Source organism: Lontra canadensis, unplaced genomic scaffold (genome assembly GCF_010015895.1).
Source record: "Lontra canadensis isolate GAN:19392208 unplaced genomic scaffold, GSC_riverotter_1.0 scaffold107, whole genome shotgun sequence".
Taxonomy (NCBI): domain Eukaryota; kingdom Metazoa; phylum Chordata; class Mammalia; order Carnivora; family Mustelidae; genus Lontra; species Lontra canadensis.
The window spans coordinates 4,512,009-4,527,492 of NW_022631101.1; the positions used below are offsets into that span (position 1 = coordinate 4,512,009).

Here is a 15,484-nt window from a genome sequence, read left to right on the forward strand (position 1 = left end):
TTTTTTTAAAGACTTTATTTATTTATTTGACATACAGAGATCACAAGTAGGCAGAGGGGCACGCAGGGGAGGAGGGGGAAGCAGACTGCCCCCCCCACTTGTGCACTCTCCCTCAAGCACTCTCAAATATTATTTTTATTTTTTAAAAGATTTTTATTTATTTATTTGACAGAGATCACACGTAGGCAGAGAGGCAGGCAGAGCCTGAGCCTCTGACTGCCTTGTCAGGCTCCTGAGCCCAAACTGTCCAGCTAAGCTGCTCCCAGATTCCTGGCCCTCAGAAATTGTGTGAGATAATATATGTTTATTGTCTTTGCAATTAAGTTTGGGGAGGGATAATTTTTTACCCACCAATAGACAATATAATTATCTGGTTTAAAAAAAATCACTCTAGGGGCATCTGACTGGCTCAGTCAGTAGAGTATGTGACTTTTTAAAAAAAAGATTTATTTTAGAGAGAGAGAGCATGAGTAGGAGGGGCAGAGGGAGAGGGAGAGAGGATCTCAAGCAGACCGTGCTGAGCATGAAGCCCGGCATGGGGCTCGAGCCTATGACCCTGAGATCACGAACTGAGCCGAAACCAAGAGTTGGACGCCTAAGTGAGTGCACCACCCAGGGGTTCTGAAAGCATGTGCCTCTTGATCTCGGGGTCATGAGTTTAAGCCCCATGTTGGGTATAGAGGTTACTTAAATATTAAACTTAATATATATCATTTATAAATTTAATAATTTATAATATAATTTGATACATAATATATATGAATAGTATATATGTAATAATGTACTTATAGATTTATAAATTTATATAATTATGCAATTATAAAAATTTATATTTATAAAATTATAAATATTAAAAATCACTCTAAAAATATTTAGATTGACAGACCCAAACTCTACCGCAGAACTTTATTTCTTCCCCCTTCTTGACTCGTCAAAGAACTGTACTGCCATCAGCTCCTCTGTAGAAACCAGGACACCCCACTGGCCGAGGATCCAGTCATAGTGAGCAGAGGCTAGTGCTTGGGGTGTGCGCACTTTCCCAGCTCCGTTCTGGTGCCAAAAATGAGACAGAATTCATGCCGGCATGAGAGGCCATTTATTGTTCTGGGGTTGGGCCCCCACGTTTTGGGGGGGTCGTCCCCCCGCTTCCTCCCCCCATTGTCCCCGTGGACCCCTCAAGTGGCAGGTTGCTGAGTTGATCGTGGAGGGAGCACATCTTCAAGTGTAGATAGTCTAGAGTGGCCACCTTCTCCCTGTAATGACAGGGTGGGGAGCTGGTGCTGTCAAGGCCAGATGCCACAGGACTGCAGTGAGGAGGGTGATTCAGGCCCGTTCCCCAAGACCTCACCCTCCTCCCATGCCCTCAGCCTCCTTCCTCACTCCGGCTTCATCTTGTCCGTCAGCAAGAGGTTCTTGGCCCGCAAGGCTTCGTCTTGGGCCAGCCGAAGGGTGGAGCTCAGGGCCTCTGCCCTGACGTGTTTGGCCAAGGCCTGGCGCTCCAGCTCCTGGGGAGAGGAGTGTAGGCGCGGCTGGGCTTGCCGGACTGGGCTGGGGGTGGAGGGGGAGCTGGATCGTGGAGGGCAGGGGGCATGGGGCCCAGGGGCCCATGTTCCTCCCACAGGGCATCCCATCATACTCTGGGCCTGAAACTGACCCGAGCATCCCACAGTGTGCTGGGCTTTCCAAATTCCCATTGTGTGCTAACAGACTGTCTGTGCCTTAGTGTACTGGTTCCCCATGTCCTGGCAAGCACTAACTGAGCACCTAACATACTGTTGCCTAATGCCCAGGAACCATCATGCACTGGATGTGTGTCTGGGCCCCGGTATCCCATCATGTGGCAAACTTCTGCATCCCCCAATTCAGAAGAGCCCACCTCTCTTTATCTATTTGACCAGCATCTCAGTTACAGTCATAGTCATCGGAGCCCTGGTTCCTCATATTCCCCAATGTCCCAGGTGCCATGTCCCATCGTGGATCAGTTCTACAGCTCTGCCACATCTATGTCTGTCTCACTCACTGCAGACCTGTACCCCGTCAGACGTGAGGCCAGTATCCCGTAATTCATTAGATATCTAGATTTCAGAATGTACACAGGCCTCAAGTCCCATCAGTTCCTGGGCACGAGCTCTAGTTCCACTTCTCATAATGCATTCGCTTCCAGTGATCTCCATTCGCTGGGTCCCCTGTCTAACCTCAGTGAGCCCGTATTGCCTCTCTTAAGGTCTGTAGAAAATCAGGCTTGTATTTTATGAAGCTACAGTCTGGTGTCTGTGTCCTGCACCCCACACCCAGTGTGTCATCATGCTTTGGGTTCCATAGTGACTGACCTATGACTTACCACCAGACTGCCTCCCCCTCCCCCGACCGCATTCTTCAGGGCCAAGTGTTTGCCCAACACCTGCTGCCCATAGCTTACTGCTTCCTGTCCTGCCCCACACCAACAGTATCCTTGTGCCCAGGGCTCCCCTCCCGCTCCCCTGACAGAAAAGTGGGCCATGATGGCCTATGGTTCCTGGTACCAGAATCTTCTTGTGTAGCCTCTGGCAGCTGGGGCAGGCGGGAGCCAGGCCCCTCTGCTTCACCTCATCCACTAGTGGGGTCAGTGCTCGCTCCAGCAGCTGCTGCAGGGACTCTGACGACAGCTGCGACCCCTGGCTGAGGGAGGGGCAGTCACCAGGTGTAAGAAGCCTAGTACCAGCTCCATTCCCAGATGCCCCCTGCCCAGCCGCCCCACCTCCACCCAGATCTTGCCAACACTAGACACCCATGCGACCTTCCCACCATGCACTGGGGCCAACCTACAGTGCACCAGGTCTCCTTTGTTTTCACTATATGAGTAGTTCCTACAATGTCTGGGGATTCCCACTCCCAAAGGGTACCAGACAGCCCTTGGTTCATAAAACAAAACAAAACAAAACCAAACCACCACATTTCCCACAATGCACTAGTTACATGTGATCCTACATCGTGCTGGAAGTCCGTGAACTTCACAATACGGACCAAGAACGGTATCCCTTGGTTCTGCAGTGCACCAAGGTCTCACCTTTCCCACAATGCTCCGAGAAACCCTGCCTCCCACCAAGTACCACATCCCAGCCTTCCCACAATGCACTGGAAATCCAGGATCCTCGAAAGGTATCAAAACTTGTGTTCCACAAGACACTGACTTCACTTTGTAGGGAGGGGGAAAAGTCTGGCTGCTGCAACGCAGCAGTCCTAAAATGCACGGGATATCCTATCTCCTAAAGTGAACTCCGCCCCCTCCCCTCCCTTGGCCAGAGCCCCATCTCCTTCAATATTCCACCCTCAGCATGACCCAGAATGTACCAGGCCCTGCCAGGCCCCATCCCCTTACCTGGCACAGCGGGCACAGGAGCCTTGGGGCGGCCGATCCAGGTTCATGGAGAGGTCAGACCCTCTTCTAGAGCTCTGAAATTGCCGCCCTAGCTCCTCCAGAATAGGTTTCACTGGGCCCAGCCCCTCCAGGTCGCTCCTCAGTGAAGCCACAGACACTGCTGATCGCTCCACCCTGAGGTGTGAGAGTAACCAGCGCTGCGAGGTCGAGGTCGCCTCTCCAACAGCCCCGTCCTCTCCGCCGTCCACCCATTATCAGCCCAGCTCCTCGGTTCCCGTCTAGTCTGCAGTACCCCCGCCACGCCCGCCCTTCTTGGCTCTGATTGGCCCTTCCTTTGTGTTTTAAGTTCTGGAAGTCCCTCCCTGTTCTCTAATTGGCTTACCCCTTTCAGGCATAGCTCCTCCCCTCATCCTTTTTAGGTGTGGAACTCGACCCTTCTCTAATTAGCCCCGCCCTTCAGTCCTTATTGGGTATAGCGCCCCCCACCCCCACTTACCTTCTAATTAGAACTTCCTTCTGCCAGTCCACGGTCTCTACCGCTAGGCCCCAGCTGATTGGCTCATCCCTTTCGGTTAAAGCCCCGCCCCGCGCCCGGCGCCCCGCGCCACGCTCACTCGCCTTGGTTCTTACATGGTGCACAGTTCGTCCGCCCTGCCCCGCAGCTCCTGCAGGCCCCGCGCAGCCTGCGCCTGCTCACGCTGCGCCCGTTCCCACTGGCCCAGGAAGCCGTCGAGCCTACCGCCCAGGCCCCCAAGCAGCCGCAGGGCCTCCTGCACCGCCCCCTCCTCCTGATGCCAGCGGGCAGTCAGCGAGGACACCTCCCTCCTGCAGAGGCAGAGGTAAGGATCAGGTCAAGGCTCAGGTTTAGACGCATGCCCAGCAGCGCTGCCCCGCCCCAGAATCTGAACCCATCCAGCCCCCAAATTCTCCTGTCCTGTTCCTCTCTTGTAATCCTCCCATGTCCTACAGGACCCTGCCTCTGTCCCCCTATCCGGTACCCTGGCCCTTCCCTGGTCTTGCCCCCTACCCCACATCAGTTCCAGCAGACATTGCTTCGTTAAGGCACCGCTCACCCCAACTTCGTCCGCTTGAAGTTGGAGCCTCCGACGACTTGTCCCCTACCCAAACCTGCCCACACTAGCTTCACCAGACACGGACCTCCCTTCTGCCAACTCTAGGCTCAAACTCAGTTCTTCTAAGTCCGGCCTTTCCAGGTCACCGTTCCCAACGCACTCCCTCCTAAGTTCTTGAAGGCTCCAGTGCCTGTGCCCTGTCCCCTAAGATCTTCGAGGTTCCACCCTCGGGCCCACCCATTTTAGCTCCTTGCGGCTTCACACCAACCCCCCTTTCCCACTCGCCTCAGCTCGTCAAGGCCGGCAGAAACCTTCTGCAGCTCCTGCTCGCTTATGATGGGGCCCTCCGCTGCCCGGGGCCCCATACCCCAGCCGCCTGGGGCCATGCTGCGTGGTCGTGGGGGTTCGTCGGGGCTCCCTGGGGGGCCAGAGCAGCCAGGGGACGGGGCAACGGGGCCCAGGCCGTGCCGAGAGAGGCCGGCGTCCAGCTTCTGCTCCAGCTCCTGCAGCTCGGCCTCCTGCCTCCGCGGGGTCTCATCCTGCAGTTGCTGCTGGAGGAAGCGCAGCTTCTCCTGGGTGGGGAAGGCAGGCAGGGTTGCCGCGTCCCGCCGCTTGCCTCCCACGGCCACCTCCACCCGCAAAGCAGCCCACGGAACCCCCGAGATTGGAAAGTAAATGGATGTGGAATAGAATATCGGGAAGCCCCGCTTCAAGTCTAAGTGGACTTTCCACCGGGGAAGCTTGTGCCATGTGCAGCCTAGCTGGAGGCCAGCTCCCTTTAACCCCCGACTGCTTGCCTCCCTGTCTCCATCCAGCCCTCCATCCCACTCCCGGTCTCGGTGGTGTCAAATTCCAGTCCCTCTTGTTTAGGAAGGACAGTTGAAGGTTTTTCAACATTTTGCTGGGAAGTGAGTGGGAATCTGGGCAGGACAGGCATTCCTCCTCTCTAGAGTGCCACACGAATCCCTACTGAATGTGACTGCATGGAGGAATATAACCATGAACGTGAAGGAGGGAGTGTGGTGGGACTGGCGGGGATGGGGGGGAAGTCCCACCTGAAGTCTGCCTCAAGTACCTCGCACCTCTGCTCCTCTTCCCCATGTCCCCCCTCACCTCGAGCAGGGCAGAGTTCTGCTTCAGGACGTTGGTTTTTATTTCAGCATCTTCCACCGACCGGGTCACCTTCCGGCAGTTCTCCTGGGTCAGGACACCAGGGCGGGAGCCCTGCCTTCCCATTCCAGTTCCGCCTCCCAACCCCTACCCTCGCTAGTCTCATATAGGCTCCAGCCCCTCCGACAAGACACACCTGCTTCTTCCCGTAGGCCTGCCTTCTGCTCCTTGGTCTGTCCCTTACCTCTGGTCCCCTTGACCTAAGGGATGGCTTCCTCCTTAGACTCCCCCTCCCAGGCTTCTTGTCCACTTCCACCTCGCTGCTGGCTGACTCCATGCCTCCTTACATTTCTTCCCGCCCTGACTCTTCCTACTTCCTCTCCCTTCTCCCCACCCTGCTCTTGCCCCCCAACCACTCACCTTGAGTTGACTACAGTACCCTTCCAGTTCTTCGGCTTCTTGCCGCCTTCTTTCTAGATTCTCACTCAGCACAGAGCACTCACTCTGGCACACAGAAGGGAGGAGAGGTTAGCCAGGGCCACAGGGATATCTCCTGGGGAGGAGAGGCTGGGCCCCGTGGAAGGTCCCTTTCCCTTCTGAGCCTCAACTATCCCAACCCGGGCAGTGGGTACACTGGGTTGGAGGAGAGCTATAAGAGGGGAACGTGGCTGTGGAGGAAGAAGAGGTGTTGGGGGATCCCCCCACCTGCAGCGTCTGCACATGCTGGTTGACCCTGGTGGTCTTTTCCTTCAAGCTGGTGATGGAGTCTTTGGCACGGACCAATCCGCTGTTGACCCCACTCTGGGGAAAGAAGAGGAGAAGACAGCTCAGTGGGTGTGTTGGAGCAAACCACAACCCCAATAAAAAGGTCCAGAACTGGGAGGAGGCCAGGTTTATACCTCGATTCTGCCCTGGAGTGTCTGTGTGACCTTGGGCCAGGGCTGCCCCTCTTTGATTCTTGGTATTCCTGCTCTGTAAAACCAGGGGGTGGGGGGACTCGTTTTCTGCTTGGTGGGATGGAAGGAAAATAAGTAGAATCCAGGAGGGAGTAGGGGGTAGGGGCTGCACTCGGAAGTGGTTGAGAAGGATGGTCTCAACCAGAGACAAATGCCCCTGGGATCCACAGACATAAACAAGACAAACTGTTAAAAGACATGCGCTTTTTCTCCGGGCACTGGAAAAAGATTTTAAGAGAACCCACTTTCCAGATATACACACTCACTGTGCACCAGACCACACACACACATTTTCCCCTTTTATCCCTCAAAGCCACACCTCTTGAGCTTATTTGGTCCATCTTGCAAGTGAGGAAATGAGGCTTAGAGAAGCAATGCCCCTTTGGAATTTAAACCCCAAGTCTTTGTTTTAAACCATGACACCACGCAGCCTCTGATCATCGCCACCTTATATCACCAGAAAGTGCTTTGTGACTCTCATGCCAAGCAAAACTTGGCTCAAGACTGCTGCTTGTGGCAGGATCCACTCTGCTCTTTCACGTTTACAGAGGAGTTAGCCGTGCTTGGGTCTGTACAGCCAAAGACTGCATTTCCTAGGCTCCCTTGCAAGTAGGTGTGGCCATATGACAAAGTTTCGGCCAATGGGATGTGAGTAGCAATGATGAGGGCAATTTCTAAGTCATGCCTTTATTAAAAGAGAGGAGGGGAAACGTCCCTCTTTCTCTCTTCTTACTGGCTGAAATGCAAAGTTGATGGCTAAAGGCTGAGCAACCATCTTAGACCAGTTGGAGGATGCAACAAGATAGAAGCCTGAATCCCCAGCACTGTGGAGCCTGTGTACTCAACTCACAAATGAGAGATGACATTTTCCATCTTGTTTAACCTCTGATATTTTGTGTCTTTTTGTTAAGGCAGCCAAACTTGTGATTTAATTTGTGAACCACCAGAACACAGGAGCCTGTAACTTGCTGCATTTGAAGAGCAAGACTGCTATGCTTGTTGAGACTTTTATATGAGAAATAAACTATTTTACTTTAGCCAGTTACTTTGGTTTCCTTCATGGTTGCTGAATTAATAATACACGAAGAGAAAAGAGAGGACAATTTCCTCCATTGTAAGATAGGGACAAGATCATGTTTCTGGAATGATTGCTCTGGAGAATAGGCTTGAAAAGAAATATGGTATTAAGGTGACGTAAGGAAAATAGTGGAACCCCAAAATTCCACCTCTCCATAAAAACAATGAAAAAACGGCCCAAATCTGTAAGAGTCAAGTAATTGAGAAGATACAACCGTTATAAATTCATATGCACTGAACAGAGATTTGAAAGGCGTGAAAAAGTGGCGCCTGGGTGGCTTAATCAGTTAAGTGTCCAACTCTTGGATTGGTGTCAGATCATGATCTCATGAGGGGTGAGATTAAGCCCGTTGTCAGGCTCTGCACTCAATGGGGAGTCTACTTGAAGATTCTCTCCCTCTGCCTCTCTGCCAATGTGTGCGCGCACACACACGTTTTCTCTCTCTCTCTCTCAGATAAATCTTAAAAAAAAAAAAAAAAGATTCTCTCTCTCTCCCTCTTTTTCTGCTCCCCCCCAAAAAAAAGCTTTAAAAAAAAAGTCAATACATAGGAAATTTGGGGAACTAACAAATCAATAGAAACTAAACACACTCAAAGAACCGATGAGTAGAAAAATCAAAGAAAAAATAGAAAACACTTTGGGATGAAAAAGTGAAAACACAACAACCAAAAAACATATGGGATGCAATGAAAGCAGGACTTTGAGGGAAATTTAGAGGTCCCAACACCTTCCAAAAAGAACTCAGAGTCAATAACCTAGCTTTCCTCCTTAAGAAACTAGAAAAAGAAGAGGAAGACAAACCCAAAACTAGCAGAAGGAAGCAATAAACTGAAGTGAGAAACTTTGAAATCAAGAAAGATGGAATCAGCAAAACTGGAAGTTGGTTTTTTGGAAAGATCAACACAATTGACAGATCTGTTGTAGCAAGACTGACCACGGAAGAGAAGACTCAAATTGCTAAAATCAGGAAGGAGAGAGGGGACATTGCTACCAAGATTAGGGAAAGAAAAAGGACTATAAGAGAATACTATGAACAGGGCCCCCGGCTGGCTCACTCAGTGGAGTGTGCGACTCTTGATCTCAGGGTTGTGAGTTCAAGCCCCACATTGCGTGTAGATATTGCTTAAAAATAAAATACTATTTTATCTTTTTTTGTTGTATTTTAGAAAAAGAGAGAGCACGCAAGTGGGAGGAGGAGAAGAGAGGGAGGGACAAGCAGACTGTGTTGAGCATGGACCCTGATGTGGGGCTTGACCCCACGACCCTGAGATCATGACCTGAGCCAGAATCAAGAGTTGGATTAACTCTTAGCTGACTGAGCCAGCCAGGCACCCCAAAATATTTTGTATAATTTTATTTAAGATTTTATTTATTTACTTGAGAGAGAGCTAGCATGAGAGGGGGAAGGTCAGAGGGAGAAGCAGAGCCTCCGCCAAGCGGGGAGCCCAATGCAGAACTCGATCCCGGGACTCCAGGATCATGACCTGAGCTGAAGGCAGTCGCTCAAGCAACTGAGCCACCCAGGCACCCCCAAAATATTTTTTAAAAAAGGAAATACTATGAACACTTGTGTGCCATCAAATTTGATTATTTTGATGAAATAGGGAAATTCCTAGAAACACAAACTATCAAAAGTGATTCAAAAAAGGGCACCTGGGTGGCTCAGCCTTCGGCTCAGGTCATGATCTCAGGGTCATGGGATCAAGCTCCACATCGAGCTCTCTGCTCAGCAGGGAGCCTGCTTCCTCCTCTCTCTCCACCTGCCTCTCTGCCTACTTGTGATCTCTCTCTGTGTCAAATAAATAAAATCTTTAAAAAAACTTTAAAAAAAGTAATTCAAAAAGAAATAGGACATCTGAATAGACCCTTAAGAACTGAAGAAATTTAGTTCCAACAAAGAAAAGTCCAGTAGCAGATGACTTCACCAGTTAATTCTACCAGTTATTTAGGATATAACTGCTACCAGTGGAACTCCAACTCTTCAAAAACAAAAATAGAAGAGGAGGGAGCAGTTCCTAACTCATTCTATGTGGCCAATGTTACCCTAGTACCAGAACCAAAGACAGTCCAAGAAAATAGAACTAGAACCCAGTATCCCTTCTGAATACAGCCACAAATCCTTAACAAAAAACTAGCAAACCAAATCTAGCAACATAAAAACAAGAATTTACACCATGACCAAGTAGGACTTTTCCTATGAATGCAAGTTTGGTTAACGTACGAAAATAAATTTTTAAATCCATATGAAAACCAGTGTAATAGATACTGTTAATAGAATAAAAGGAGAAAACACACATGGTTGTGTCGATAGGAAAAGCATTTGACCAAATCTGACCTTCTTTCATAACAAAAACACTCATCGACTAGAAATAGAAGGGAACTTCCTCGTCCTGATGAATGGCTTGTACAAATAACCCCCGACAAAATATCTTGTTCTGAAATATGTCCACGGATTTGTTGACATCCCTTTAAAATGAGAAGCCTTATTCCCTCCCACTTGAGTGTAAGCTGGACTTGGTGACTCTCACACCTAATAAACAGAATCAGAAGTGATGGTGTGTGATTTAAGAGACAAGTTCATGAAGGGAATCATGGCTTCCTGCTTGCCCTCTCTTGCTCTGGGGAGTAGCTGCCATGTCATAGGCAGCCACTTGTGGGGAGGCCCACGGGGCCAGGAATTGAGTCTCCAACTAAGAGCCGTGTGAACGTGGATGTGCAACCTCCAGCCCCACTCAAGCCTTCGGATGACTGCAGCCCCTGAAAGTTTGACTCCAGCCTCCTGAGGGATCCTGAGCCAAAACCACCCAGCTAAGCCATTCCAGTTGGTTGGTTGAAGTTTGGGGATGACTTGTTTCATGGTGATAGCTAACCAAGACACAAAGTGATATTTTGAACCAAAGACCCAGAAGGTCTCGGGCTTCCTGTAGCCATTCTGGGAAACAGATAAAGCAGGTCCTGGGGTCAACTCAGTTCTCTCACTTAGTAGTTGTAGGACCTTAGCGGGGGGACTTCATGTCTCTGTGCCTGTTACCCTCCCTGTCACATGGAGATCGAGCTAATAGCTAAACCCCCAGGGCTGCTGTTGGGAGGAACACAGGCTGGCTCAGAAAGGCTCATGGTCAATACTTCTTGACAAGGGTCAGTTTGGGTCCCTGGAGGTGAGTTGCAGCTTCCCTGAGAGCAGATCAGGGGGCGGTGAAGGCAGAGCCTGTCAGCTCTGGCTGAGAAGTGAGTGGCATGATGGTGGCGGGGGGGAGCCAGAGATGGGGACAGACCGCTCCATGGCCACCTATAGGCTGTAAGTCAGCGATTTAAGCTCCACTCTGAGCCTGCTTCAGTTTCCTTTCTCATAAAATGGGAATGATGTTACTTTGGTTCAGATGGCAGTGAGGAAGGGTCAACAAGATGGTATGATCGAGGGGCGCCTGGGTGGCTCAGTGGGTTAAAGCCTCTGCCTTTGGCTTGGGTCATGATGCCAGGGTCCTGGGATCAAGCCCCACGTCGGGCTCTCTGCTCAGCAGGGAGCCTGCTTCCCCCCAAGCCACCCCACCTGCCTCTCTGCCTACTTGTGATCTCAGTCTGTCAAATAAATAAAATAAAATCTTTAAAAAAATGGTATGATCGGTAAGGCAAGCTCAGTGATTAGTGCCAGAGTTGTTAAAAATAATGACAGCAGGGGAGGAATTACCAGGAGGGGGCTTAGCGCCGAGATCTCCCAGCAGCCTCTGGGAGCCTCTTCTGCAGTCAGCAAGACAAGTCCCAAGCAGAGGTCATGAGCCCTCCCCTGTGCATCTTTGCTTTGATTCACTGACCTTCTCAAAAAGCAATACCACCATCTCAGTTCCTCCTCTGTCCTCATAAAGCTGTCAAAGCTTAAGACAGGAGCCAAAGCTGCCTGCTTCGTGTTCTGCGGTTCTCTGTCCAGTCTGGGATTTGTCATCTCAACCATGGTCCCCAGGCATCCAATTATCTTCCTTCTCTCTAGTTCTCTGTCCCATGTCTTTCTGGATCTCTGTTCCCCCTCCCCCGCCCCTGTCTCTCTGAGTCTTTGTCCCTGCTCTCTGGATCACTGAGTCCCCTCCCTGGATCTCTGTTCCCCTCCCCTCTGGGCTCTGTCCCCCTTCCCGGGTCTCTGTCCCCCTCTTGCTGGTTTTCCACCCCCTCCTCTCTCCCTGTCTCCAGCATTCTCTCCTGATGTGGTCCAGATGCCGAGTGCCAGGATGTGCTCTTGCTGTCTACACTCCCCCGCTGCTCTGCACATGCCCCTGGGTGTTGGCCATCATTACTTTTCCATTTCACAGAGAAGGAACCTCAACCCCCTCGGAGGCTGAGGCATCCCTGCAGCCCCACGGCGAGCTCTCCCCTGGATGTCACGATCCACTGGGGGACATGACTCAAACTGCTCTGGTGGGAGGCAGACCTCTGCAGATGCAGTCTGAGCAATGCTCACACGGAGGGAGGACACTGTTCTGGCCGGGGGAGATGTCTCTCTGCCCAGTTCTCTTTTCTCCATCTGGCCCTTCTCTCCTGGACCCTAGCCCAGCCTCCTGTCCCGCCTCCCCGCCTCCAGCCTCCGCCTTCCAAACATCCCCACACCAGCTGCAGAAGAGTCTTCGAGGGAAAGAAAGGACCTTTGCGCTCACATTACCTGGCTTCTGGTCCTGGCCCTGACTCTTACAGGCTCTCCTACCTTGCAAAGGTCACTCCACCTCTCTGTATCTGTTATTTTTGTTTTCTTCTTTAAACTGGTAATTAACCAGATCCCTGGCAGAACTTCTAAGTGGAGAAAAGGAGACCCCCACCACAGTGCCTGGCACATAGTGGCTGCTCAGTAAATGGGACTGGAGTCCAAACTCCCGAACTGTTCCTCTCCCCCTATCCAGGAACCTTCAATGGCTCCCCATTGCCCTCAGGCAATGCACCCACATTTCTCAGCCTGTGTGGCCTCTGTCTCCCCCACTCCAGCCTCATCTCTCTCACACACCACACTCCAGCCCCGAAGACCAGTTTGTAGTTTCTCCTCTTCTCTGGGCTCTTTCAAACCCCTGTCCTTTTTGCACTTAATTGTGCCAGCCAGCTAGAACACCATTCCGTCTTCGGCTTTGGGAACGCCCAAGATCGAGCTTATGTATTGCCTTTTCGGGAAGGCCTCCCTTGGTCATGGCCAACTGGGCCAAGGCTACCCTCTTCAGGACTCCCACAGTGACCTCTGCTGCCCCATCAGTGCACGCAGGGTGCCCCCCCAACTCCTCAGACTGCCTCCACTCCTTACAAGCTGCATGACCTTGGCTGTGCTATTTAACCTTTCCTTCTTCAATCTTCATCTGGGAAATGGGGACAAATAATCATAAGCAATACTTCTAGGCTCACAGCCAGCTACTGTGCTAAATAAACACTCTCCATGAAGGAGTCCTGCTTCATTGTCATGACAAGCTCATGAAGTGGGTGTGGTCACGTCCAGAACTCCATCTTGCTCAGTTTCCTATGCCAGGGCCTGGCGCATCGTAGGTGTTCAAGACATATTTGGAAGAAACAACATGTGCATTTCTACATTGTGGATAGGGAAACCGGGGCTTCTGGGACATAGAAAGTGCTCAGTAAGTGCTGCTGAATCTTATTGGCATCATTACGACCATGGTTGTTATTCGTGTAATTCTGAGAGTCAGTGTCAAGTCCAGTTCTGGGCCTGGCCCAATGGAAGCCTGGCCGGGATAGAAGTTGACAGGGAAGTTAAAGGGTCAAACCATAGCGCTCCATGCTCTAGTCAGGAATTGTCTAAATTCCCCCTGGCTCTTGCTCACCTCCCAGTTTTGCCTCAGATGCTTAGGTGATCCCCTCAGAGAACTCCTACTACACAGTTAAAGCCCAGGTCCAGCACTGCCTCCTCCAGGAAGCACTCTCTGATTTTCCCAGCCTGGTTTGAGTGGCCCTTCTCTGAGATACCCGGTGTTACCTTCATTATGGAAAATTTTCACCCCAGTCTGTCTCTGTCCCTGCCCACACCAGACCAGGAGCTCCCCAAGTTCGGGAACCTGGCCTAACTCCCATCTCTGACTCCAGCCTCACCCAGGACATGTGGAGATGAGTGGATGAACTAAAGTCCGATTCCTAGGCAACAAGCATCATTCCACCCAGGATGGAACTGAGTCATGGCTGGCCATTCCGGGAGGAGAAGGGAGTTTCTCTGGGCCTCGAGGGTCATCAGAACCTTCTCATTCCAAGTCGAGAAGACCCCCACTCCCCACCCCCAGTATTTGCCTGCCCCCAGGGTGAAGACGCTCGTTGTGCCCAGCCAGGGCCCCTCACCAGTATTTCCGTGATGTCTGGGTCATCTGAAGCCCAGGGTTGGGTGGGGGAGGCGGGTGGCACCGGCAGCGCAAGTGGGCCACTGTCATCCGTGGTTGAGTCTGTCCCCGAGGAGTCCGTGGGCTCCATGGCAGCCAGGTTGAGCAGTGACACATTGGTGCAGGCCGAGGACCTTTTGAGGTTCAGGCACCAGTGCATTGGCTCGTGGGACATCCGAGGCTCCACCCTGGGGAGGAGAAGCCGGCAGGGGGCTCTAGGTGCAGCCCCAGTGGGTTGGGCCCCTCCTGACTCCCTGTCTCCACACCCCTGCTCTCTCTGACTCCCACCTCACCACCCACTTTCTTCTTCCTCCTCTGCCCCCACTGCCTAATGTCCTCTTCCTTCTCTATCTGTTAGTCCTCCCTCCTCCTGAGTTTTTCCTTCCCCATGACCTTTTCTTTCCTCCCTTCATCCCCACTACCTTCTTCCTCTCTGCCTCCCAAACCCTGCCACCATCCTCTTGTCTGCCCCTCCTCTGCCCCCTCCTCTGCTTCCCCTCCCCTTCCTCCAGCACCCACGGTGGGACTCGTGCTCTGTTGGAGGCAGTGCTGGGCGCTAGGACCGTCCCCGACAGGGTGCGGCAAACCCACCCGTGGAACGACACGGCCTTCTTTTTCTTCGTGATCCCCTTGGCCGGGGTGGCCACCCCTCCAGGAGCCTCGGGGACCACCTGGGAGCGGCTCTCGACCCCCGCAGGGGGGTCCCCAGCCTCATGGATCTCTTTGGACTGCCAGATTGTCTTCACCACCACGCTCGCCATGGCGTGTGGGGGGCCCTGCTCCCAGGGGCTCCTTCCTCTGAGACCCTCCACCTACTCTGAGCAGGGACCCTCAGAGTCCCTGTCCCCACAGCCTGCCTCATAAAGGACCCAACCACTGGGCCCCAGTAAGGGGGGGGCATAGGAGTAGAGAAAGGTACTGGCTAGCATGTTCCCCAGGGGGTTTCTGTGAACCATTCCTTGTCTTCTTGTAGTTTTTTTTTTTTTTTTTAAGGTTTTATTTATGGAGCGCTTGGGTGGCTCAGTGGGTTAAGCTTCTGCCTTTGGCTCAGGTCATGATCTCAGGTCCTGGGATCGAGCCCTGCATGGGGCTCTCTACTCAGCAGGGAGCCTGATTTCCACCCCCCACCGCCTCTTTCTGCCTGCCTCTCTGCCTACTTGTGATCTCTCTCTCTCTCTGTCAAATATATAAAATCTTTAAAAAAAAGATTTTATATATTTGGCAGAGATCACAAGGGGGGAAGCAGGCTCCCTGCTGAGCAGAGAGCCTGATGCGGGGCTTGATCCCAGGACCCTGAGATCATGACCTGAGCCGAAGGCAGAGGCTAAACCCACTGAGATATCCAGGCAGCCCCCTTTAAACAGAGAGAGAGACTGCAAACAGGGAGAGTGCCAGGCAGAGGAAGAGGGAGAAACAGACTCCCCACAGAGCAGAAAGCACGACATGGGGCTCCATCCCAGGACTCTGGGATCATGACCTGAGCCGAAGGCAAACACTTAACTTACTGAGCCACCCAGGGGCCCCGAACACCTTCTAGTTCTACCAAATAAGTCACTTCCATTAGA

General features: G+C 52.0%; 1 protein-coding gene across 11 annotated transcripts; it reads right to left on the minus strand.

Moving 5' to 3' along the window:
* Window positions 1–1,080: 1,080 nt before the first annotated feature.
* TSKS (testis specific serine kinase substrate) lies at window positions 1,081–14,836 on the minus strand. Of its 11 annotated transcripts, none has more exons than XM_032839280.1 (11): window positions 14,439–14,836; window positions 13,882–14,107; window positions 6,247–6,342; window positions 5,962–6,045; window positions 5,545–5,655; window positions 4,717–5,003; window positions 3,989–4,183; window positions 3,359–3,532; window positions 2,523–2,658; window positions 1,381–1,548; window positions 1,081–1,253 (listed from the first exon to the last, which is right to left on the minus strand). In XM_032839280.1, exons 1-11 carry the CDS (start codon window positions 14,678–14,680, stop codon window positions 1,176–1,178), a joined length of 1,797 nt encoding a protein of 598 aa, XP_032695171.1. In that variant the 5' UTR covers window positions 14,681–14,836; the 3' UTR covers window positions 1,081–1,175. The 11 variants fall into 11 exon arrangements, with proteins under 11 accessions (XP_032695171.1, XP_032695166.1, XP_032695167.1 ...); XM_032839275.1 differs by having other exon boundaries at window positions 1,349–1,548; XM_032839276.1 differs by having other exon boundaries at window positions 1,349–1,548; window positions 5,545–5,628; window positions 14,439–14,834.
* Between the last annotated feature and the right edge of the window lie 648 nt (window positions 14,837–15,484).

Coding starts and splice junctions, on each gene's coding strand:
- TSKS (XM_032839275.1), bottom strand. CDS start 14,680: ATGGCGAGCGTGGTGGTGAAGACAATCTGGCAGTCCAAAGAGATCCAT. Junction 5,004..5,544: donor AGAACTCTGCCCTGCTCGAG/GTGAGGGGGGAC, acceptor TTCCCCACCCAG/GAGAAGCTGCGCTTCCTCCA. Junction 1,549..2,522: donor GGCTACACAAGAAGATTCTG/GTACCAGGAACC, acceptor CTCCACCCCCAG/CCCAGTCCGGCAAGCCCAGC.